Source organism: Hoplias malabaricus, chromosome 1, assembly GCF_029633855.1.
Source record: "Hoplias malabaricus isolate fHopMal1 chromosome 1, fHopMal1.hap1, whole genome shotgun sequence".
NCBI classification, from domain to species: domain Eukaryota; kingdom Metazoa; phylum Chordata; class Actinopteri; order Characiformes; family Erythrinidae; genus Hoplias; species Hoplias malabaricus.
This window is the reverse complement of record NC_089800.1, coordinates 26,503,137-26,528,559: the sequence shown is the minus strand read 5'-3', so window position 1 is coordinate 26,528,559 and position 25,423 is coordinate 26,503,137. Positions and strand designations below refer to the sequence as shown.

The 25,423-nt window shown below is 42.4% G+C and overlaps 1 protein-coding gene across 1 annotated transcript in view; it reads right to left on the bottom strand.

Moving 5' to 3' along the window:
* Positions 1–25,423, bottom strand: part of nbeab (neurobeachin b) — a 342,438-nt gene that overhangs the window by 70,615 nt on the left and 246,400 nt on the right. Inside the window, exons 41-43 of the mRNA XM_066660786.1 lie at positions 4,599–4,716; positions 4,327–4,429; positions 2,777–2,892 (exon numbers count right to left, since the gene is read on the bottom strand). Of these exons, the coding sequence (XP_066516883.1) occupies positions 2,777–2,892; positions 4,327–4,429; positions 4,599–4,716 (337 nt within the window). The remainder of the gene's footprint in view (positions 1–2,776; positions 2,893–4,326; positions 4,430–4,598; positions 4,717–25,423) is intronic.

Sequence of the window (25,423 nt, the reverse complement as noted above, 5' to 3'; positions counted from 1 at the left end):
GCTGGAGCCACAGCGAGATGAGAGTGTGGGATGGGGATGGTGTGTGAGGAGTGTTGAAAGCTTGATGAGAGGGGTCTCGGCTAAGCTTGTCCCGCTCCTGCCGTAATGGAGGCTGATTACAGGCTGTGAAGGGGGCGTGCGGCTTCATTACCAGGCCCAACACAATTGATGCACATTTATCTTGCTGCTAATTAGAAGGCAGTCATCACACGTTTTGCATTTCTTGTTCCAGAGAGACAAATCCAGACAATTATAACACAGGACGTTTAAACGGTTAGAAGTTAAAAATATTTAAGTAATATTACTAAACTCCGCAGTTTCATTTTAAGGCTAGTGGCTCCGGCTGGAGTTTGGTAAGATTTGTCTTATGTGAGACTCTTTAGATGCCTGTGAATTCCTTGTCTTTATTTGCAGTCATCACACAGTATCCCTCAGTTAAATGCATTAATATACTTTTGAATATAATTACTATATAACTACATTGTACTAAGTGTGTAATTAGATATCATTTTTTTCACCCAAAATGTTGTATTTGATCCATACTTAAATGTAATAACTATGTACTTACCATATACAAATATTGCAAATACACAAATAACAATATACATACATTTTAAATATATTAAAAATATATTTAATGGCTGTTCCAACTTATCTTTGTCTTGACTCCAAAACAATAAGCAAAAAAAAAAAAAAAACATCCCTCAAAATTTACATGTAAGTACTATGTAGTTACTATGTAATAATTGGGCAATAAACAATCCTGACATAAATATATAATGTAGTCCGCATTAATAATAACAACTATAGCCTTCTCAGGGTGGCAGCAGGCCTGTGGTGTCATTATTTAGCCATAATCTACTGTGTGCACTAACCCCACAGACTCCTACTATTTACCTAGACAGCACACCACTGGTTCTGACCAAATTCCAATGACCTTTCCTGATGGTGGAGAGCGTAATGGGAGAGCGGAGGGTTGATTTTCCAGGTTAAAGACACAAGGAGAAGGGGGTCAGGGCGGGCGAGAGAGAGAGAGAGAGAGAGGGTGAGCTGACAGGGCTGAAACCCGGGCGTGGGATGTTAATAACGGTGAATTGGTGTTTAATTAGAACAGCGGCATCGCTGCATTAACACCCTCGGCTCCTGGCCTGTCTGAGAGCCGGCCCTCGCTGACACCGCTGTCAGCTCTGGTCATTACCACTCCTGCGTTTTTAATGAATTTTCTCCCTGTAGCCATCGCGCCTTACATCTAATTAGCTGACAATAATGTATCGAAAGTCGCTGGGAGTTGAATATAAATATGCATGAGTGCGCTGAGAGGATGACACCTCTCAGTGTCAAGAGGAAGTGTGTGCGGGAGTTGCTCTCACATTCGGCTTGGTTCAGATCACACACTTTGTAAGAGAACCTCTCAACTCCACTGACACACACACACACACACACACACACACACACACACACTCACGCTCACACATACCTCTCTCTCTCACACACACACACACACATTCCTCTAATTATCAAGAAATATCTGCAGCCCCTGCTCCCACGTTAACAATGCAGTAAGGGAACAGCAGTGCACAAACGGCTTTCCGAATCAAAGCGGGGAAATTTTTGCACCTGACAACAGCAACGCCTTCCTAAATAAATAATGAGCAGAAACGCAGTCATTTTCTTGCAGTAGAGCTCAGTGGCAAAACAATGAAAAAATATAAAAATACTTTGCGATCCGTACACTCAGCACATGGAGTAGACGACAGCCTTCATAACTCATGAGACTAGACACGCCGTGAGGAACTGCAAACAAGATTACAACATGCAGAGGGACTTTTTTTTCTGCTGAAGGTATACACACTAATGAATTGTTGTTGTTGTTTTACTCCCATCAAACCGTACCAGAAACTGATAATGCTTTACCATAATTCAAGAATCCTGGCTAAATAAACACACCTGGTCTGGTAGATATGTGTTTGGCAGGTGTAGTTTTTTCTGGCATCATTTCAAGCATTCCCAGGTGATGGTGCATGACTTTGAAGCAACATAGCAATGCCAGCATTGATAGAAGTCTGACACTTTCTTCTAGTTGTTCTTTTGGCAACAATTATAGAAAAACATATGTAACTACATATAATACTGTTGAGTATTATCACATCAGTCACCAGGCATTTAACATAAAGACATGTTTCTTTTTTGTCCTTTTTTTGGTATGGCTAGCTTCATCCTGGATGCCCTTCCCGAAGCGACCGTCCCAACTGGGACCAGCATGTGCACCCCCAGGAAACCAGAGCGCCTGGAGGAAGCTCACGCAGACGTGAAGAGGACACAACAAACACCTCACATAGAATGACCCGAGGCAGGGGTCAAACACAGATGTGGCTGAAAGTATGGTTAAAATACTAATAATATATTTGGTCCGCCTTAAAAGTGTAGTACTTAAACAATCAAGCAATAACTTGTATTTGCATCAGTGTGTTCAAATGTGGGGTTGGGTTTTCCTGACTGTTTCAACATCAGACAAAGTCATGATTCGGGTAAATATGTAATTTAATATATATTTTAATAAATATAACATTTACACCAGTATTGGTGCAATGTGTAATTACATAATTATTACATAGTAACTACATAATAATAATATACAATAAATGATAGATGTCGAAATATGTAGCCACAGTCACTTTCGCTGGATATTGGTGATGATCAATTAGAAATAAATAAATAAATAAATAAATAACATTAGAATTGATGCAAGACCCAGTGGCAATGTTGGGTGCCTGACCTGCAATGGTGTTCAGGAACATCAGGTACTCAAAGTTGGAGATCTCTCGCCTCTGCCAGCGCTGGGTCATGTTGGAGGACTTGAAGAGTTGCCGTGGTGTTGCCAGGGAGATCCGCCTGCATCAACAAAGTTTCAACACTTACACAATGCTGGAACATCAAGCTCTGTATTTTCTGTCATTGGTTTTGGCTCCTCTGAACTTGGCTCATTTCGCGAGGGAGCAAATATGACTAGCTTTAAGAAATGTGGAGCAAATGTGAAGCATTGTGGCCAAAAAAGTGACAGAACACAAACATCCTAGCTCACACACTGTCTTCCACACGCGAGGCCGCTACAAACACTCCAGCATGAGGAGTAATGAAAACATCACCAGGGCAGAAAGAGCTGCTTTTCAGATGGGGAATGTGTTAATGGGCTCTTTCTGAAGACAGTTCGACACACATGCTGAGAGCAGAAGAGCGAGAGAGACGCTGGAGAACATTCAGACTTGACTTTAAGTCAAGACATAATCTATATCAGATAGGGGCAGAAATCAGGGGACTTTGATTGTGAAAAGCTAGTTTATTTAAAGGGATGTTTAAAAAATAATCACTTGTTCAGTGAAGTGTACATTAACTTGGGGATCTGGGGCCTAGACCAAGCCATACACTATGGATATAAACAACAGGTCAGGTATTTAGTGATGTGAAATGAGCAGTTCCTATGTCCCCGCCTACTCATTTGAGCCTGTCCAATCATTCGCATTTATGTAAGTTTCTGCTCCTCGCTATTCACACCTGGGCTCTAACGGTGACTTGAGCTGTGGCTCATTCTCATTTATACTGGCTGTTCTGAAGAGGGCAGTTGGAGGGTATTTTGTGTTTTTTTTTTTTTTTTTATTTTTTTTTTTTTTTATTTTTTTACCAAAGAAGGACAAAGGCAATTCATTAAGACCCCACTTGTGATAAGAAAAAGTGATAAGACAAACTGATATTAATAGTCTAATGAATTAATTCATTAATAAACTAATGTAATCACTTTTCTGAAGCTGGGAAACATATATTTCAATAATTACAAACTAGTTTCAATATCGATTTTTTTATAAATATTATCCATGATGGAGGCAATCTGAGAGGTGTAAGTAGTTTCATCACAACTGCGACCCTTAATACCACCCTCAGTTTTGTGTGAATCTGATGTGGTGTACCTGCTGTTAACAGCAGAACAACAGCAACCACAACAATCACAAATGGAGGTCTGTCCTGGTAATACAACACAACATTGTGCCATGTGACTGTGTGTATGATGTATGTGTGCTGTCCTACTGGACAGTGTTCCCCTCTGAGTGATCTATAGCCTGCTCTCCAGAGAAGAGACGAGCCAGTCCAGGGGCAATCAGGGTCAAATGCCATTCAGATCAATGAATAGGAAGCAGGGTCTGGGCTGCAGACTCTGTCTGCTATCGGACATGGACATGACCTCATATCTCCAAATCAGTATGATTTCAGGGTTAGCAAAAAAAAGGGTACAGCAAAACATATTCTTAAGTTTCATCATTTTAATGGCTTTACCTGGCCTGGGGGAGACCATAGCTTGTGCCTACACCCACACGGGGCAAGCTGTAGACCACCTTCTTCACCGTGGCCTGGTCGGGGAAGTTAAACATCACAGAGGCTAGAAGAAAAAGTATTAATTAAAAAAAAGACAATACAAAGTCAGAACAATAGTCTCAATGTCCCAGTTAGTATCTTAGCCATTATCAAAACTGAGCAGGTTCACAATTTTAAAACTATTTACTTTTTAATGTAACTACATTAAGGTGAAATGAATTGGAAATTTTTACTCCTGTTGGCCATGAAGACCTCCAGCGCTGTGTTCTGCAGCAGATAGCGGCGGGCAAACACCGCTCGGATCTCACTGAACATCCATTTCCCATGAAGCCCCTCGGAGTAAACCAGCACCTGGTAGGAAACAAAAGAGGAATAAAGGAGAGCCAAGGATTAAAATTCCGAGAATTCTGGAATTTTTACTTTAAACGAGAAGAAATCAAACCTTCTTAACTTTCAATGGAAGTTCAATGTAAAAATTAATTTTGGAGCATTCCTATTGGTTCATTCATCGTGACGTTTTAACACAATGTGAAGAACATCCGCTGTGTTCAAATGATAAGCCAAAAGTCCACAAAAACAGAAATGTGTGTTATTAATTAGAGTGTGATTATATGTAATTAAATAGTTATTACGTAGGTAAATTGCTGGTATTGATTTTGAAATATTGAAAACCATGGCAAAAAAGATGTTCTTTTAAAGGGGACACATACACACATTAATTTAGGGATCCGAAGCCTACCAACACACACACTATGAAACAAGACAGCTTAAGTCTTAAAGCAATGGATTCAATGATTAATTCTGATTTTGCTCCACTTCTGATACTGAGTAAGAAGATTTTATTTTCATCGGAGTATTACTGGGTTCCGTTTTGAAAATAGGGGATATTCCATTAAAAAAAATATTCAAATATTTGATCATATTAACAATGCAAATATCACATTATTACACACACCTTCAACAGAACCTTTCATACTTCATCAATGAGACAATTCACTCAACAAAGAGCAAGGAGCGTTGTGGGGGGCGTCTTATAGGAAGCTTAAAGAGAGCTCCATTTATGGTGTCACTGTAGATGAACACATTTTTTTTATTGGAACTAATTGTGACGGTATGATGTCTAGCATACTTCCAGATAAATTCCATTCTGGACTATGATACCAATCCCAGTGTACATGCAGTGGTCTTTTGTGGGTGTGTTCCTCTGAGGAAACGTGTTAGCCTTGTCAGAATTGTTGGCCAGCGTCCATTAGAAAGAGCTTCTCGTGACAGTGACGCTCGCCTGCTTTGATTATTAAAGCCGAGATGCTTTGAAAAAGCCCTAGCCGCTAGCCTCCGTGTTTCTGACACTTCTCACTCCACTGGCCTGCTACTTCCACTGGGCCGCTGGGGACCAGGAGACTGTAAATAATCAATACTAACATAGGGCCTGGCTCAAAGAGGGATCATTAATGCAGCACTATGGAGGGCCCCCAGGGGCCCTCTGAGGGCTGGATCAAGTCTCTTACTGACAGGTGAAAATAAGGCCCCTTCAGCCGCTTCAAAACGACATACTAGGGTGCGCATACTATTTTCTCTCTGATACACACACACACACCCACACACACACACACACACACACACACACACAAACAGATTCCAGATTTGGAGGCACTCAGATGAAAGGCCTCTGACTTCACGCAGAGATGAAGTGAGACTTGACGGGTTCGACTGTAAGTGAAAGTGAGCTTTGGGTGGAGGAATAACACGTACTGTACTGGGTAGGAGGGAGGGAGAGAGAGAGAGCGAGGGAAAGGCCACTGGGTTTAGCACCACTGCTCATTTAAGCCTTAGTAAAGTTGATATGATTTTTGATTATATTAATAGTGTACATTATTTTTGTATATTATCAGAGCAAAAAACGTCTTTAATGCTCAGCAATGAATAACCACAGCCTCTTGTTGGAGAGATCCTAAATGTGAGTGAGTGAGTGAGTGAGTGAGTGAGTGAGAGTGTGTGTTTGCATTAGAGTATGAGTCAGTATGGATGTTAGGAAATGTGAGTATTTGAGTGATTGAGTGCGTGAATGTGTGTGAGTGAGTGATTGTGTGTCTGCACTGAGTGAGCGAGTGAGTAAATGAGCAAGTGACCTTGTTAGGCTTCCGTCTTCATGAATGGATTGGTTTTAATTTTTCATTGTTGTGTACTGTAAACTGGAGATGTAAACACAAAACTGACTTGGCCTTACATGTCCGGACATGTCTGTCTTTCCTTGTTTTGTGAAACAGACAAAGATAGAAGCCCCTAACTGAAGCTCGACTGGTTGTAGGAGGAGCCAGCTGTAGGCTGTTGGTGTGTAGTGTGTTTATGATTCCAGATTTGGCACTTGTTTTTGTTTTCTGATTTAAAATGATTCCTGGATCGAAATTGACCCTAACAACAGACAAGCCATAATTTTAACAAGAGCATTTTATAATTTAATAATATATATATACACAGGGGTTGGACAATGAAACTAAAACATTTCTCAGTTTAGTGTGGGAGGTTTCATGGCTAAATTGGAGCAGCCTGGTGGCCAGTCTTCATTAATTGCACATTGCACCAGTAAGAGCAAAGTGTGAAGGTTCAATTACCAGAGGATAAGAGCACAGTTTTGCTCAAAATATTGCAATGCACACAACATTATGGGTGACATACCAGAGTTCAAAAGAGGACAAATTGTTGGTGCACGTCTTGCTGGCGCATCTGTGTCCAAAACAGCAAGTCTTTGTGATTTATCAAGAGCCACGGTATCCAGGGTAATGTCAGCATACCACCAAGAAGGACAAAACACATCCAACAGGATTAACTGTGGATGCAAGAGGAAGCTGTCTGAAAGGGATGTCCGGGTGCTAACCTGGATTGTATCCAAAAAACATAAAACCACGGCTTCCCAAATCACGGCAGAATTAAATGTGCACCTCAACTCTCCTGTTTCCACCAGAACTGTCCGTCAGGAGCAGAACTGTCCACAGGGTCAATTTGCATGGCCAGGCTGCTATAGCCAAACCTTTGGTCACTCATGCCAATGCCAAACGTAGGTTTCAATGGTGCAAGGAACGGAAATCTTGGGCTGTGGACAATGTGAAACATGTATTATTCTCTGATGAGTCCATCTTTACTGTTTTTACCACATCCAGGAGAGTTACGATGTAGAGAAGCCCCAAAGAAGCATATCACCCAGACTGTTGCATGCCCAGAGTAAAGCAAGGGGGTGGATCAGTGATGGTTTGGGCTGCCATATCATGGCACTCCCTTGGCCCAATAGCTAGATGGGCTAAGGACTACCGAACCATTCTGGAGGACCATGTGCATCCAATGGTTCAAACATGTATCCTGAAGGCGGTGCCGTGTATCAGGACGACAATGCACCAATACACACAGCAAGACTGGTGAAAGATTGGTTTGATGAACATGAAAGTGAAGTTGAACATCTCCCATGGCCTGCACAGTCACCAGATCTAAATATTATTGAGCCACTTTGGGGTGTTTTGGAGGAGCGTTTTCCTCCACCAGCATCACGTAGTCACTATCCTGCAAGAAGAATGGCTTAAAATCCCTCTGACCACTGTGCAGGACTTGTATATGTCATTCCCAAGACGAGCTGACGCTGTATTGGCCGCAAAAGGAGGCCCTACACCATACTAATATATTATTGTGGTCTAAAACCAGTTGTTTCAGTTTCATTGTCCAACCCCTGTATATATATATATATATATATATATGCTAAGTTTAACCTCAGCAGCGATACCTTTGTAAGAGAAAGTAAACTCAGCAACCTGTTAAAATTCATCTCTGTAGATCACACAGGGCCTGACTGTGGTATATTACACCATCTTCATTTTTCCCAACATTTAGTTTTTTTTTTAACAATCCAAATCTATAAAAAAAAATCAGCTGGAAAAGTGTGCTATCCTCCATCTTTTCACGATCTGCTAGGAATTTAATGGTTGCATGGAGCATCCAAGGCTTTGGAGGATTGGACAGCGTGTGCCAGCGGGTCCGGACCTGCTTCATTTCTCTCTGGAACGGCACTCAGTGCCAAGGTTGACATGAGAGAGTCTCCAGGGCTCAATTAAAACTGGATTACGCCTCAGTATCCTGCAGCATCTTCCTCCGCTCTCCTTCCAACTGTCTCCGGCAAATATGAACGACTCCCCCCACTCCCCACCGCAAACAATCCCCCAGACGCACACAAAAACATACACAGCACCTCTGCCTCAGACATAACTCGAGGATCAAGTGGATGGAGAGATCACTGAGCCTCTGCGATGGTGGCCACTGCTTCACAAAAGAGGCTTAGGAAATTAAAGAGCATGTCAAGATTATATTGCAATATATATATATATATTTATTTACTTTTGCTCTTTCAGCAAACACAACCCTGACCCTGGACAAACGAATGAATAAACGGTTATACAGTTCTCCCGACTAATTCTGAAGCATTTCTAATGGAACGTGACTTTATACATTGCTTCATAATGAACAGTATTCTTGTCTGTCTCTGTGTGTGTGGGTAACTCCTGCTGAGCCCCACAAAATCAAACCCTGCCCCCCTCACCTCAGTGGCCAAAAGACCAGCTTTTCCATCCATTACATGCCCTAATAAAAGCTGTATTTTTTAATTAAAATCAGAAAGAACACATCTCTTCTTGTGGGCAGCAGGCAAACGTCCCCACAGTGTGTTCCATCATCCTGATGACATCTAATCCTCACAAAGGTCAAAAAAAAAAACAAAAAAAAAAAACACAGGCATTCACACAAATGCAAATAACCGGGGATGAGGTGGAGGTCTTATTGATAGATGGGGAAAGCAGCGATACACAGCAAGGCTAGAAATCAAGCAGATTCCCAAATAACTTCGGTTATTATCAATGAAAAAATAAAATATGTAAAATATGTACAATTTCACCATGAGACCAGGCTGTTTCTGTAGCTCTTCTTTGAGCACCTGGTTAGGGACCTGTGCGTGTAACCAGAAGGTTGCCGGTTCTATCCCCAGAGCTGTCAGGTGATGACTGAAGTGCCCTTGAGCAAGGCACCTAACCCCCAACTCCTCCCCGGGTGCTATGGCTAGGGCTGCCCACCGCTCCAGTCGTGTGTGCTCACTGCCCCCTAGTGTTCACTATTTTGTGTGTTAATGTGTGTTTCACTGCACGGATTGGGCTAAATGTGGAGAACAAATTTCTCTGTGTGCAAGCCCAGTGGACAATAAAATGATTATATTTTTAATTCTAGATTTTAGTTGGAACAGCACAACCAGTGGATAGGAGCTTGCTTAGTTGATCAGTAGTAACTTTCTGATATGTATAATCTTCTTGGGTTTTGTATTATGCAACTACTATGTGCATAACATTTACAGTGTGTCAAACACATAAAGCCATTGAAATGATGCATGCATTAGCATTAGCATATCTTCATCCCCTGCAATAACAGCAGCTTCTCCAGTTGTGCTGATCTCCGCGTGGGAGATGTCTCATAGTGTGTATGTTGTAGGATTTATGAGAGTGACCTGAAAAGAGTGGGGGTACTACAGCTTGATTGTTGCATAGCAGAATCCATCTGCACCTCCAGCAGTGTGTGTTTGCACCTTTCTGCCTATGACAAAGCACAGGCCAAGGGGTTAGACAACAACAAAAGACGCTGGCAGAGAAAAAAAATATCTCAAAACAGCCCACATCAGAAAAAAAGAAGAGGAAAAAAATGTCACAACACCAGAGGCTGGCACTTCAAAAACCAACAAGCCAGGGTCCCTGTAGACTCGGAGGTCATTGACAAAGCACAGTGCTCACCCACAACCCCTCATAGAGACAGAAGGAAAGGGGGGCGAGAGAGAAGGAGGACGAGAGAGAGAGAGAGAGAGAGAGAGGCCCAGCTGTAAGGAACAGGGCTTAATGAACCTGTCTGGCTGGGCTGTCCACTGCCTGTCAGAAGTGTCAGGGCTGTGACGGGTGTTGGGGACAGGAGTGCCCCCGGCTCTCAGACAGAGCCGCCAGCTGGAGGCTTCTGCCCCAATCTAATCACACTGTGCAACCCCAGCTCCAGCAGAACAGGACCAGGCCCAGCGGTCTGCTCCCTGCACCCACCCCACTGCAGCTTTCCCACTCCTCCTACAGCAAACACACGCTTCTCCAGCCTTGAGCAGAGCCTTGTTCCAGGACCTGGAGTGACGCATCTATAGCTGTTTTACTGTTAGAAAATCATGGTACTGTACAGGCACATTTCTGCTCACAGAAAGCAGAAAGAGTGAAAATGTATCTGTAAAAATACAAACATGGTCAAACACTCCAACTGTGTACTTTAAAGGTTCACGGGATTTGTACAGATAGAGTACAACAGAATACTGTTTATAGTAATTGTAAAATGTACAAAATGATAAAGTATGCAGTAGATGCTAAAAAAAAAATAAACAAAAATAATAATTAAAATAAAACTCACTCACTCACTCACACCTAAGGACACTTTTTTGAGTCCTCAATCAACCGACCAACTGTGGGAGGAAAGCGGAGCACCCGGAGGAAACCCACGCAGACACAGGGAGAACACACTACACTCCTCACAGACAGTCACCCGGAGGAAACCCACTTGGACACAGGGAGAACACACCACACTCCTCACAGACAGTCACCTGGAGGAAACCCACGCAGACACAGGGAGAACACACCACACTCCTCACAGACAGTCACCCGGAGGAAACCCACGCAGACACAGGGTGAACACACCACACTCCTCACAGACAGTCACCTGGAGGAAACCCACGCAGACACAGGGAGAACACACCACACTCCTCACAGACAGTCACCCGGAGGAAACCCACAGACACAGAGAGAACACACCACACTCCTCACAGACAGTCACCCGGAGGAAACCCACGCAGACACAGGGTGAACACACCACACTCCTCACAGACAGTCACCCAGAGGAAACCCACGCAGACACAGAGAGAACACACCACACTCCTCACAGACAGTCACCCGGAGGAAACCCACGCAGACAAAGGGTGAACACACCACTCTCCTCACAGACAATCACCCAGAGCAAACCCACGCAGACACAGAGAGAACACACCACACTCCTCACAGACAGTCACCCGGAGGAAACCCACGCAGACACAGGGAGAATACACCACACTCCTCACAGACAGTCATCCAGAGCGGGACTCGAACCCAGAACCTCCAGGTCCCTGAGGCTGTGTGACTGCGACACCTACCTGCTGCGCTATGGTGCCGCCCAAATAAATAACACATTGAGTAAATTTATCCCTGACACTAACAAGTGACAAAGTAAGGGAGTGGGAAGTGTAGAGCTTATCAGGCGTCACAGTGCAGTGGTGTGTAAATAAAAAAATAAAAAGCCAGGAGTCATGAGTGTACACCCAATGCAACCTAAAAACCTATAATTAAAAGACAATATTGAAAAGTCTAGAAACAGGAGGAGAAAAGCTTTTTGATGGTCCACCCCAGAGGTGTGAAAGGCTCCCCCACATTCATGACTGTTTTTATAAGACTCTGTGAGGAGTCCAGGAGAGTGCGGCTGTGTCTTAATTGCAGAGGTCATTAAAGTATCCATGGGTTGTAGCTGACTTCAGAGTGTCGACGTGTCGTGAGACGTGACTCACTGCTCAAACACAACTTAAATCACACTATGATAATTCAATATTTATAAATTTATAAAAAAAAAAATATAATTTTTTTTTTTTTTGCTTTGGCCAACACTTGTAGTCCTCATTTAGACGTTAAAGTAAAGAAATGTACGTACAGGTAATTGACGATTTATCTGTGTCACGTTTGCATCCCTTTGGACTTATTCCTTTACAATAATATTTTAAGCAAAGAAGGAAACTCGCATTTAAAGACTATTTATTTTTGTTTGCTTTGGTAATTGTAATAAATGGAATCACTTATTTCCAGCACAAATAAGGCATTTAAAAATATTAATTATATTTCAGAGTATTACCTTTTAGTGCACTTTGAACACTAAATATATCTTGGCTGAAGGACTCCACCTGTGGTTGGGAGCTCAAAGAATATTGGGCTGTAACATTGCATGGTTTGCTAGGTCTATGTTTTTTGAAAAAAAAAAAAAAAAGAAAAAAGAAAAACATCCAAATGAAATGTCTTTTATTTCCCCTTGTGTAGTTTGGTTAAGGACTCCATGACTAGTGGCTAAGGGAGGCACTGTGACAGGGGTAAATACATCAAAAGAATCTGTCATATTTAAACCGGACACCATTTTTCGCACACGCCCCCTTGAGAAACGAGTGCAATCCCTCTCCGTGTCAAATCTGCGCTGAAGTGGGACGGGGATATAATTCGGCAGCGGCTGGAGCCAGCATGACTGATATATTTATAAAGGGGGTCGTCTGTTGCACTGACAACCTGCCATCTCTAGCACCTCCGCTGGGCTGTCCACAGATTTGTCTAATAGGCTTCCACTGTTAAAGCTCAATGAGGGAGTGTGAGCGAGAAGTGTGTGGAGGATGTGAGAGACGCACACTTTTGTCTCACCCAAGGATTGGGACTACTCCCTGAGGACAGAGGAAGGAGTGTGTATGTGTATGTGTGTGGTGTGTGTACTTCTGCATGTGAGAAAGGGTGAGTGGCATGTTGAGGTCTCTCAGTGCTTCCAAAACCACCTCACGCTTTGAAGATAACCAAACACTGATAATGAGAAGGCAAATGGAATCAGTCAAATAATCAAAATCACACACCATTGTTATAAGAAGAGATATCACAGACACTTGAAACGGCTAGCATTGTACTGACTGATGAGGGTAGAGGGCAGAGCATGCACACTGAGCAAGAGACTTCTGGAGTCCTAGCCATGGATTTCTAGAGGTCAAGCTCATATTCTCCCTCTGACAGGGTTAGTTTAGTGACTCACAACCTCCACATCACAGGTCAGTTTATCAGAAACAATTACTTGCAGTTCCACCATGCTAATCATGTTATAGATCAAAACTGGCCAATATATTTAGAAATTCTAGTCTAGTGCCCAAACATATTAGTCAATATTGGTCAGCTTCTTAAAGCAAGCTGCAGTGACATGGCTGGAGATGAAACTGGCTCTGCTTTGTATAGAGAGAAAACACACAGAGAGGAAATGAGTCGTTGCCGTTTTTACCTCTAGAGATACCGCAACTTACCAGCTTCAAATTCTAATTTTCATTTGCACCTTTACACTACAGGCATTACACTTCCTTGACCAACTGAGACACTGGAAGCACAGAGAGCCCCTGGTTTGACTGCTGTTACAGACCTCTCTGAGCAGCGCATGGATCTCCCTCCCACACCAAACCAACACAGCACTGTGTGTAAAGTCAATCAGTCAGTCACAGCGCTCAAATAAAGACCTGGCTTTTGGCGCTTCTAGTGTTAAATATGACACTATAGTCAAGGCTGATGTTATCTTCCTTACCTATTTGTTCTCTTCCACATTAAATGTCATTTTAGCAGGCAGACTTGTGCTTCTATTCTCAGTTTTCATATTAAAATGTCTATTTCCACCTTAAATGTGTCGGTTGAAAAGACTAATATAGTTGTTGAATTTTCTGTTCCACATTTAAAAGGCAACTTTGTTGAATGATCTATAGATGATTTACTGAAAAGTTACGATGATAGATATACTTTTTTGGACAGTGACACTATATATATACATATATGTATCAGTTATGTATTTTGGGGTAGATGCAGATATTAAATCGCTACGTAGAACATTGTTGTTATTGTCTTTTTTTCTCTGTTCGAGTCCCAGTTGTAACGCAGAGTAGTGTAGGTCAGAGCGTGGGTCAGAAGCTCTAGCAGATACAGTGGAGAGCTGTGTCTGAGGGCTATAGACCCAACAAAGCACATGACATTCGCTAGTAAAGAGTCTGCTGGGGAACAGGTGCAGTAGCAGAGTGTTCATCGTCAGCTGCTGTTGGCCCCTGACTAGAGGACAGGTAGCGGAGGATGACAAGATGTGACTACACTGCTCAGCTCAGTGTGTTTATGTTTGTGTGTGCCCCTGACAGCGACATGTCCAGGCTTACATTGCCTCTGCTTTTTTGTCAAAACAGCCCTTTTGACCGCAGTCTCCATTGTAATTACAGTCTGTGGGTTTGTCTACGACAAAGAAAGAAATATTCAAATTAGGACGATGATGGAAAAACAATATCAGTTTGCTGTGATTAATCACGTTTAATCACATTGTATCTTTGTAAGAGTGAAGCTTTCATTAACGGATATTTAAATACAAAGCAAAAAAATTAAAAAGTGTGAATTATAATCATACACAAGATATGATGTAAGATATCCTATGCCAATCAATTAGTGCTCCACATAGGGCCTATCAGCAACCAGCTATTCTTAACAACTACGGTTACTCATTGAGCCCAAACCACCAGCTGTATCACTAGCTCCTCACAGGGGTCATCAGGCAGGCACCTCCTCTCATTGAGAAAGCTCAACCGTGAAGTCTGGTGTCCCAGACCCACCCCCTTCCAAGCTAGGTTTACAGTCCTACCTTACCTATTACCATCAAGCATAAATCCACACTGATCTCCCTGGTGACTAAGGCTGTACCTAGCCCCACTAGCACCGTTAATGCATGCTCAGTGCCACCGGTTCCATGTGATCTTAACGTGCTGCATCACCAACCACCACAACAGCACCTCTACAGTACATTTCCCCAACTAGTCTGTGTCCTCCTTATCCACGACCACTGACTAGACCTTTCAGCTGTTTCTGATAATTCTTTCATAGCAGTCTTTAGTTTCCGGCCCCTGATGCCAAATTGCACAAACAGGGATGTGACCGACTTGGCTACAAATCCCCTAACACCTATCTCCACCGGTCTGACATGTGCCTGTAAGCATTTATATTTGTATTAGTAGTGTACATCAATTACAAAATGTAATCACAACAATGAAAAACAAAAATGTAATCTACATTCTGAACTCAATGGTAGCGATGCTGTGTTTACATTGCTAAATAAAACTGCTTATTCATCACTAGACTCTATAAAAAGAGCAAATTATGGGACGATATTGTGGCCAAATTTGGAAAACAAATATATGAATTAGCATTATTGGAACAAGCTTTATCAAAAACATCAGGCAAAAGCACATCAATGGGTTTAAAGTGCAGAGGTGAGTTGAGGAGAAGAAAATGGAAAACAGACAGAGACAGATGTATTTGATTTATGGGACACATTAAGGCAAACTACCCCTGCTTCTGGGGTCCTTGGGGTGGATAATAGGACACACCGAAAGAAAAAGAAGTCCTACACAGGTACATAGTTGTTTGCTAAAAGTAAACAAAGTGTAAATGTCCTTTAAAAGATGAACCAGGGCTCGTAAAATCCAGTTGTGTACCTTGAAGGTAGATTACATTCTCTTCTGCGGAGGGAAAGATGAATATATCTGTGTTTTATATAGAATTGGAATTGGAGTTGGTACAATTATGGTACAATTAAGTCCTCAAATTGAAAGTATTAAGAAAAACTATGTTGGGCCCCACCACAGTGAGTTCTTTCCTAAATTGGGCTATTAGCCAAACTTAGGATGGATTTGTTCAGCCCCCACTTTGAAACCTTTTCAAAAGCAGAATAAGGAAATTCTGAAAAGCCATGATTTCAAACAGTGCGGCACCCACCCCGAAGAATTACAATCAAGACCTTCTTCTTTCTATGTTTCTTCTTTTAAACCACACATATATTTTGACTCATCTCTGCACTAATCCTGATCCCAAATATTCACCAGAACTTTCTAATCCTTTTCACAAGGCTCCTCTTTAAAATTCCACACGACAAACAGCTCAAAATCAAAGGCTGCATTTCCCATCTGATCTCCCCCCCGGTCCGTGACATCTGCTCTAAGGGCTGAAAATGAGGAAATTTAAAATTCCTTCAGATTCCACACAGCCGAGTTCATATCTCAGGCGCAATAAAAGCGCCACGTCTCCCTGAGCAGGTATCGCGGGACAGAGGAGGGAGGCGGTTTTGCATAATCACTGTCACTATACATTTGGGGTGTGGGAGCGTGTGTGTCGGGGTGACAGGGCTCCGGTGGCGGAGGGAGACGTGGGCGATAAAGGGAACAGCGCCATGCCGAGAGCCGTCGGGAACGTCCAGCCAGATTCATCAATAACACTTGAAGCGGTTAGTTCTTTTAAGGGCTTTGAGGAACCGCGTGCAGTGAAATCTGAAGCAGGAGAGTTCAGTTCTGCATGCGGATATGAAAAGCCTGGGTTATAGGAGGAAAAAATACATAGGAACTTGATTTAAATTTGTTTTCATACTACGTTTTATATTGTGGAACATAGAAATGCCCCCATATCACTCACAACTCAATCTGACTACATTAGGTTAGTTATGATTCCCTGTCAACTTACCATAGGCACAACTTATCCCTCTAACAGCCCCAAACAGACTTTATCCCCTCACATATTTCAACCAAGCCTCACATATTTTCTATAAGCCTAGATGTAAGAGTGTGCAAAGTGTCAGTGAGCCTCTGCACAGTTTAGCCTTCGATTCCAGTGCTTGACTGACAGGAGTGGGACCTGATGGGATTCTGCTGACCTCAAGGTTTGCTGCACATTCAGAGATACCCCACTGATCACCACTGTCCGATAGGGCTTATTTGAGAGCCCGTAGACTTCTCATCAGCTCGAAAAAGTCTAGCCATTCTCCAGTGACATCTCCTTTCTCTCGCATGATTTTGTGACTCGAGGGAGAGAAGTTTCAAAAATACTGAAATCACTCAAAGTAGTCTTGAATAAAACAAAATAGGAGTGAACTTCAAAGTCTTTAAAAAGGGTATATTCTACACATTTTCAGCTGAACACATTCCTGGAGATTAATGAAACATTTTGAGACCTGCTTTATATATATATATATATATATATTTATTTTATTTATTTATTTATTTATTTTTTTGCTGTTTTCGCTCTGTTTTCCTCCATCTCCATTCTCATTTTCTCAGGTTTTACTCAGCGCTTGTATTTCTCTGAACTATTTGTCCACTCTCCGTTTGTCTATTTGTGCCCTCACATGAATACAGTTCCAGCGCTGTGATTGGAGAGACTCAGGCGAGGAGGCGGGACAATTCCCAAGTCTCTTCACCCTATGTAAGAAGCAGCACAATTTTATTTGTTAACTTTTTTTTTATCATAAAAACTGACTGGGTGATCTTGTTTTACAGTTTGTGTGTTTGTAGAAGATCTAGATCCCAAAATGTTATGTGCACATGCACTTAAAAAGGTTTTATCATTATATACTCTAATATGTGTTAGTTTTACTTCATTAGAAAAATAAAAATAAAAATTATGATGCACCCTTCCACCCACACCTACGGACACAAATCCCCACTGACAAAAATATTCCCTCCACACACAAATCCAGCTAAGTGGCTTGAGAAGGGGGTGAGTTAAGAAGCTTGGAAGGCTGTCTTTTTTTTTTTTTTTTTTTGGTGGGGGTGGTGGTGTTGTTGTGCTTTAAGCAAGCCCACACTAATGGCTGCCGTTCAGGGGCTCGGCATGATTAAGATGGGTGCAATCTCTCAGCCTTCAGAGTCGCAGAGAGCAGCCAGGCTCCAGGCGCCGCAATCCTTACTGGGCGGAAGAATAGAAAAGGTGGGTGTCGAGAGAAGGAAGTTAGTGAGTAACAATGAGAGAAAGCAGCAAAAAAAAAAAAAAAAGGAGGGAGACAAAGACACCAGTGAGGAAACTCTGATTTACGTGAGGGGGGAGGGACCTGTGCTTGTTAGTGTGTGTGGGCGTGTGCAACCGAGGGAGAAAGGAGGCTGCATGATGAGCAATGAGCGCCTCTCACTTGTGCAATTAATCTTGTCTTTCTACCTGCGCTCAGCCTGCGTACTGCGAGCATCTATTATCTTTCCACTCCCGGCTAGCCTCACAATCACTCTAATACCCCGCACATTTGCCTAGCCTCTTTTAATTCTGCCTGTCGTCTGTGGGCCCTCAGCTGGAGAGAAAGCACTCCTCCTCCTCACACGGGGCGCCAACCGAGGATTATCCCCGGTGACACCTTGAGGACACATCCCTCTTCAAATCGGCACCATCATTTCGGCTAGCGTGGCGGCGCATTACCCTGATTTACCCACCGTTTTCTCAGAGCGCAACAGGCCTGAGTGAAACGGTGCCATGGCTGTTTATCCAGACGAGCTTGTAGCACCAGAGCATGCTAATAGGAAGGCTCTGGGTGTTGAGAGAAAAAAGCGGATGGTATTACCCTCGGGGGTTTGTGCGAGGGGACTAAAAGAAGCTGAGGACGGTAATCTGGCTGTTGAGTGCAGTAGATAATTTGCACTTGATCCCCTTGTAATTATATAGTTTAAATCTTTTTACCCAGGCTAATCCTGCGCCGCAGCGAGACGTCTTCCAAGGCGCGTGGGCGGAGCCACCGGGCGCCCCTCGTCAACGGACATCTTACTCCTGCTGCTAGCTTACGGAAGTGGGAGGAGAGAGGGCTTACTGACATAATTATTTTGACTGCGCTTATTTCTGGCCTCGTGCATTTTGCATATCGCATCCCACCATGAGGGGGATCAGGACAGGCAGGATTCAGCCTGGCACAGAGCCGCTCGAGCGGGAGAATGGCATCTCTGAAGGCTTTCAGCTAAGCAGTCTAGTTTATATTAGGCCTGTGGCTGTGATGACTACGTTCAGGCACTATGGGTCATAAAGCAGATCCTGTTTATTTCTGTTTGTGGCACACTGGGGTTTGATCCAAGCCTAATTCATTCTAATTAGAATTCCTCGAGAAGATTCCTAACAGCACTCCCACTACTAGACAGCACCTGCACTTCAGAACACACACATCCACTGAAGCTAAGCAGGGATGATCTTGACTGGTTGCTGGAAGTGGTGTTTTTGGGGTCAACAGGGGGAATTATCCCTGTGCTCTATGTGGGTCCCAATGCCTGAGCGCAGTGACAGGGACACTGTACTGAATACAAAGCACCGTCCTTCAGATGAGGCATAACCCTAACCTTAACTCAACTCTAAATCTAAACCTAACATTAACCCTAACCGTAAGCCAAAACCTATAAGCTCCAAAACAGTAAATAGAAACACCAGTGTTCTGTGTTTGTGTAACTCCCTCAACAACCGTTTACAGCTGTTTCTGTAGTTCTTCTTCTGGGACATAACAGAGAGTTTGTATGGATTTAGTGAAACAGCGCCAATAGTGGATGGGAGCTCACCTAGGTCCCTTTCACACCTGAAATTAATTTGCATATTATGTGAGATGATCATAAATGACGGCCAAAACACATAGCCAATCACACCTGGTGTTCAACAGCATCTCCTGACGCATGGGAACATGATGCAATTTCACACATAATTCTAGCTGGAGAAGGAGCATGGTGGTGTCAGTGGAATGAAGAAAGCACACTAAAATAATGAAATATCTCGGCATGTTTCTGATATAGAAACATAATAAACTACTACTTAATCAAGCCAGCGACAACATATAGAGGTTGAAACTAAATATATTTTGTGATAATTGTGACAGAAACCTAATGACCCTGGTTGGGGCACTGGTGATGTTGATGTGGGTGGTGCTTATTTCTTGCAGAACTGCATTGGCAGGCTTCTGTGTTCACGCTACTAAAACAATGTGATTATATACCACCTCTGAACGAGTGATCAGATCACAGTGGGTCTGTTCCAAAAGCTAGTGAGCTGTCTTACTAGAGAGCATTTTACATCACAGTGTGCGTGCTCCCAATTCTTAGATACCTCATTATGTTGTCTACTAAGACATCTTAATCTGGCCAAACTTTAAGGGAGCATCAAACCTTTCCTTAAGAGCGAAAGTAATCCCATGATGCAATACAAGAGCAACTCCCATTCATGTCACTCTTCTCTCCTAACACAAATAATTAAATTTGCGATAAAAATGCAAAGAGTAGAATCCACCGCGCTGTAACGCTGAGGCGATGCTAGCCGCTGAGGTAAGTAAACACTGGTTGCCCGCAGTGGCGCAAACACTCTCAAACTACAGCATCTCAATAATCTGCCTCATGAGGACAGACAACCGTTAGAGAGATGCTGACTTAAAAAGCTGTCTAGGGGTCAGTGTCTACTTAGGCACCTCACTAGGCTTTGGGACAGACCTAATATCTGAAGTATATTTTATAATAATGTATGTACTTTTTTTTTCCCCAGAGATTGAGGTCAGGTTAGATGAATCCAAAATGAACTGACAGCTAAAACGACATTTTACATTTCACCTTAGATACAGAGGCACTTAAGGCAGGGCTAACTCGCTCAGAACAAGCAAGTCAATGTTGACGTCTAGCTGTATATTGCTGGGCTAATGAGAAGGCTGTATTTTCTCACAAGGCAGAGGCTTAGGGGAAAGTGAAATCATAAATAAAGCATAAATGAAGAAAAAAACTGTTCTCACTCCATTCCTTGTAACTTAAACTGAGATTATTTAAAGCATACAAATGGGTCATAAACATTTCAAATATCCTGAGGTAAAATTACACCACCCCACCTTCCAAGAGTAAAGTAATCCCATCCCAGTAGTATGTGAGTCAGATGTTTGTGAAACCCCGTGATCTGATTTGGTCAATGGGCGGAGGGTGGGATATAAAGGTATAAGTGAAAGACCGTTCCTGAAAACCAGAAAGAGGAAAAGATGGATGACTGGAGGGTTTGTTATGTGTGTGTGTGTGTGTGTGTGTGTGTGTGTGTATGTGGGTGTGTGCCTGTGTGTGTCCCTGCAGGCCATAGGGACTGCAGGCCATCTTGCAGGCCTGCCAAAGCTGACAGACTGTGACAAGCTGTTTGGCGTGCGGCTATTTGACTAATTACACTGGATTACAGCATATTAATGCAAGCTGTTTTCTCCAGGGTCAGCGACCTAGACACACTAACTCCTAACGCACCCAGGCTTGGGGGTGTGAGAATAACATCAAGAACAAAAATATCTAACAGCCTTGTAATTTCGACCAAGGTTTATTAACTGATACACACTGATTATAAACATGACAGACGTCCTGTGGTAGAATGACATCACCTCCACTTGAAAACGTAAACAGTTGTTGTTGTTCTTTTCTGATGGAGGCTGGTTTGAAGGCCTGAGCCTTCAAAGCCATTTGAAACGGCTCAATGCTCAATATTCCCTACAGTCATCACTACGTAGTGCACAATTATAAGGAACTGGATTCAGGAGGGCAGTGAATGGTTTGCCATCATTTTTTTTTTCACCTAAACACTATAAGGATTAACCCTTTGATGAACATGGCCATGTCTTCATCTGTCCCGGAGGTAAGATGAATAACCAATACCCCATTAGCTGAGCAGCTAAGTCGTATTCCAACAAAGTTAAGCCCCATAAACTAACAAATCTATGGAGAAACAAATTACTTAATTCCTAACTCAGTGCATGTGTTTATAATAAATGGGCTATGGAGAAGTGGTCGTTGCTGTCCTCTGTAGCCCTCTTTAGATTAACCAAACAATGCAGTGTATTATGGGTATCTGCTATGGGCTAAGGTATATCAGTTGTACACTACTAATTGTTAGGGTATTGTTTTTGAGCAATACTACAAAATGGCCGAAGCCCAAAATAGTGCACCATTTAGTGAATAGGGATACAGCCTTGGTCTTGCATGGTTGTTAGGAGGGCCATGTTCTATATATGTTGGAATTGTTAGCTGAAAAAAAAGAGACTTTTACATTACCAGCAAATGGAAGTAGAAGTTGCTTGGCTCTTTTTTTCTTGCTCAATCAGGTCAAGTGAAAGGCTAAGTCATTCATTTTTAAGAAAAATATAAAACATACAGAGCCAAGAAGGGATTCTTTGGTAACAACCTTCCTCTCTCTCTTTCTCACTCTCTCTCTCTCTGTCTCTCTCATGTACAAAGGGAAATGGCTGAAATAGGACCGCTCATAAAGTGCACCAAGGCCGGCAAGTTCATAAAGTGATTTATTGCTGCTGTGAGTAAACGCTCCCTAAAGCTGGATCATAGGCCTTTTCTCATTGATTGAGCTATTGTGCTGAAATCAGATCCTGATTAATGAGCGCACGTCAGAGGGGAGAGGGCTAGTTCTGAGGAAAAAATCTTTATTTTGCAGTCCACTAGGCTGAGGATCTTTTAAAACTGGACTGTGAGATGTGGACAGGTCTCCAGGAATGCGCTGATCTGAGATTTCAGACCAAACAGCCATGACGAATGAGCAAGCTGTGAGAAACTGCACTAATAGCCAAAATGATGTGATTAAACCGTGATAAACCTCAAACCATCAAACACTGAAACACTATCAAGTGTTCAAACCAATCACCCCTTAACAATTCCGTGTCATAAGGTGTTGTTTTCTGACTGTTGTGGAAACTACAGCCAATTGTAACCTTAGGCCAGTGTACAGTGGGCGAAGGAGAGGGCAGAGTTTATATTAACCCTAACCCTATCCCTAACTGTATGAAGGTTGAAGGTTTCAGGTACTGTCTACATAATAAGGACAGTTTTGGTGGTCTGCCACACCTTCCCATTTTCTCTATATCTAGAAAGCATACCATTGCTGTCTGAAGAAAAAAACATGTATTTCCAATAACAATAACTTTACAAGGGAAGGGAAAAATCAATACCTCAATATCTTTCAATGGATGTCAATGTAAAATATATTTTATTATATATATATAATTCCACATAAATTTGCAGCATTCCTATTGGCCCAGTCATCATGAAATTTTCACACAAGGTGAAGTAGAGCTGCTATGTTCAAATGATATTGTAAACTAAAAAATGACAGAAATGGAGAAACATGTTTCTCTGGAAAGCAATATATTTGGAATATTTGAAACTCTGGCCTTTTTTCCTCTAATCATCCTCCAAATTTCACTTTCTTCTTGCAAGTGAATAATCTTTATAGCATGATCAGAGTGTATATTTTATTAAGGTTTTCATAACAAATTTCCCTTTTATATTAATTGGTAAAGCCTAAGAAGAACCATAACCCTAAACCTAACCTTAAGCCTAAACCTTAGGCACCACAAGCTTAGCTGTGGCAGGATCGTCTCCTTTATGATGATCTCCCAACAACTTACAGTGCTGTTTCTGTAACTCTTCTTCAAATACATTACAGTTGGTGTGGATTTAGTTAAACAGTGCCTCCAGTGGATGGGAGCTTGAATAGCGTTCTTAAGATAACTAAAAATCTTGCCCTAGCATAAGGTATAAAGTTTATGAATATTTCACTGATGGAATATTAAAATCATCTATTAAAGCTCATTTAGCACCTCACTGGGTGTAGGTCTTCTAGTAACAGTAGAATCAGAACATGTTTAACCCCTAAAAACATTGGAAATCATACTGAATACTTATATAAATTAAGAAATATATTGAGACTTCTAATCATTACATCCCAAGGTAAACACTTAAAAAGGGAAGGATATTTAAATTAATCTCACATATAGTATATATAAAGGTTGTCAGCGATTAGAAAGTGGAGTTTGCTTTAAATAAGTGGTCAAAACAATAATTGTCAGTCTCAATGCATCTCTTTAGCAATCCAAAGCTCTCTTTATAAAACAAAGTAATGTGTTCTTATGGCAGCCGCTGCGCTCAGAGTCCATTCATATGCGGCGTCCCTGGGTAAGTGTGTATTGTGTATGGATTTGGACTAACAGTGAACTCAAAATGGCCAACGAAGACTTGTACAAAGGCCAAACAGGAGAAATGAGGCATGCTATGAGTGTGTTTAATACACAACGGCTCTGGAGATTGTGGAGGACCGGTCGTCCACTCGCAACAAAAGGGGGACCTAGGCTCTGCTCCTCCAATCTACTCCACTGGCCTTAGCTCAGAGGAATAATAGTCTTAAAAGAGGGCATTATGAGTAGAGAAAGCAGCAGAGGCTTATGCACGCTCCTTTACGCAATGTTTAGGCCGCAGGTTCCAAGGCCCTGGATAAGGCCGGAGAAAAAAGATAGCGCCATGGACTGGCCTTCTGGAGCCTGACCGCCCTCATTGTCCAGAAGTCACATCACATTAACACTGAGGCCATTCGCAGGCTCCTCCGCACTCTGCTGTGCCTTTCACAACAGATTAAGCTATGAAAGCTCAGGAGGTACTAAAGCACCTATTAGGCTTTGGGCACGGCCTTTTCTTCCCTCGTCCCTTTGAACGGCCCTGAATACACCGGGGCGTTCCATTGATTTAAAGTGAGAGAGGGTGAGAGAGAGAGTGAGAGAGAGCAATAGAAAAGAAATAACTTGTGCTAATGTGTGTTGCACTGGTACAAGTGGATCAGGCACAGCAGGGCTGCTTGAGTTTTTAAACCCATCAATGTCACTGCTAGATTGAGAATAGTCCACCGACCAAGAATATCCTGCCAACCCTGTTCTGTGTCCCCTGATGAAGGACTAGTTTATGAGCAACACAGACTGTGCAGCAACAGATGAGATACTGTCTCTGACTTTACATGTGCAAGGTGGACCTGTGAGGTAGGTGTGACTAACGGATGGTGATTTTCCACTGTATGAGATCAGTTTGACTTGACTCGGCACGGCACGACTCGCTTTTCCCAGGTTGCTTTTACAATAGAACAGCTCCCCCACAAAATGGAGTCAGTGATGTCACAAAACCTAGTTTCTAACGGGACCAGTGGGCTTTGAAAACCCCAACAACTTCTGTGGTAAAGTTAAACGCTATTTGCTCGTTGTGTGTTCAGGTTTTTTTTTCAGTTTTTCTTGTTGTATATTCGGCTGTCGTTGGAGATTTTCGTCGACCACCAACTCAATGAGCATTTGAACCTTTTCAAAACACCACCAGGCAATGTTCTGAAGTGTTTTGTTTTGAGCTGCTGTTGTGAATCTGATAAAAACAAAAGCAAAACTGCTGTAATTTCAGAGGTTTTACAAGTGGCAAGTTTGTGCTGGAGCTCTACATTTTATGCTGATTGACAGATCTCTCTGTTCAAGGTTTACACGTCACATTTAGCACCTACTCTGCTCGATTCAAACCAGGTGCAAACAGGGGCTAAAAGAAGTATTTGGTTTCAGGGACTAGGTACCAGATTTTGGC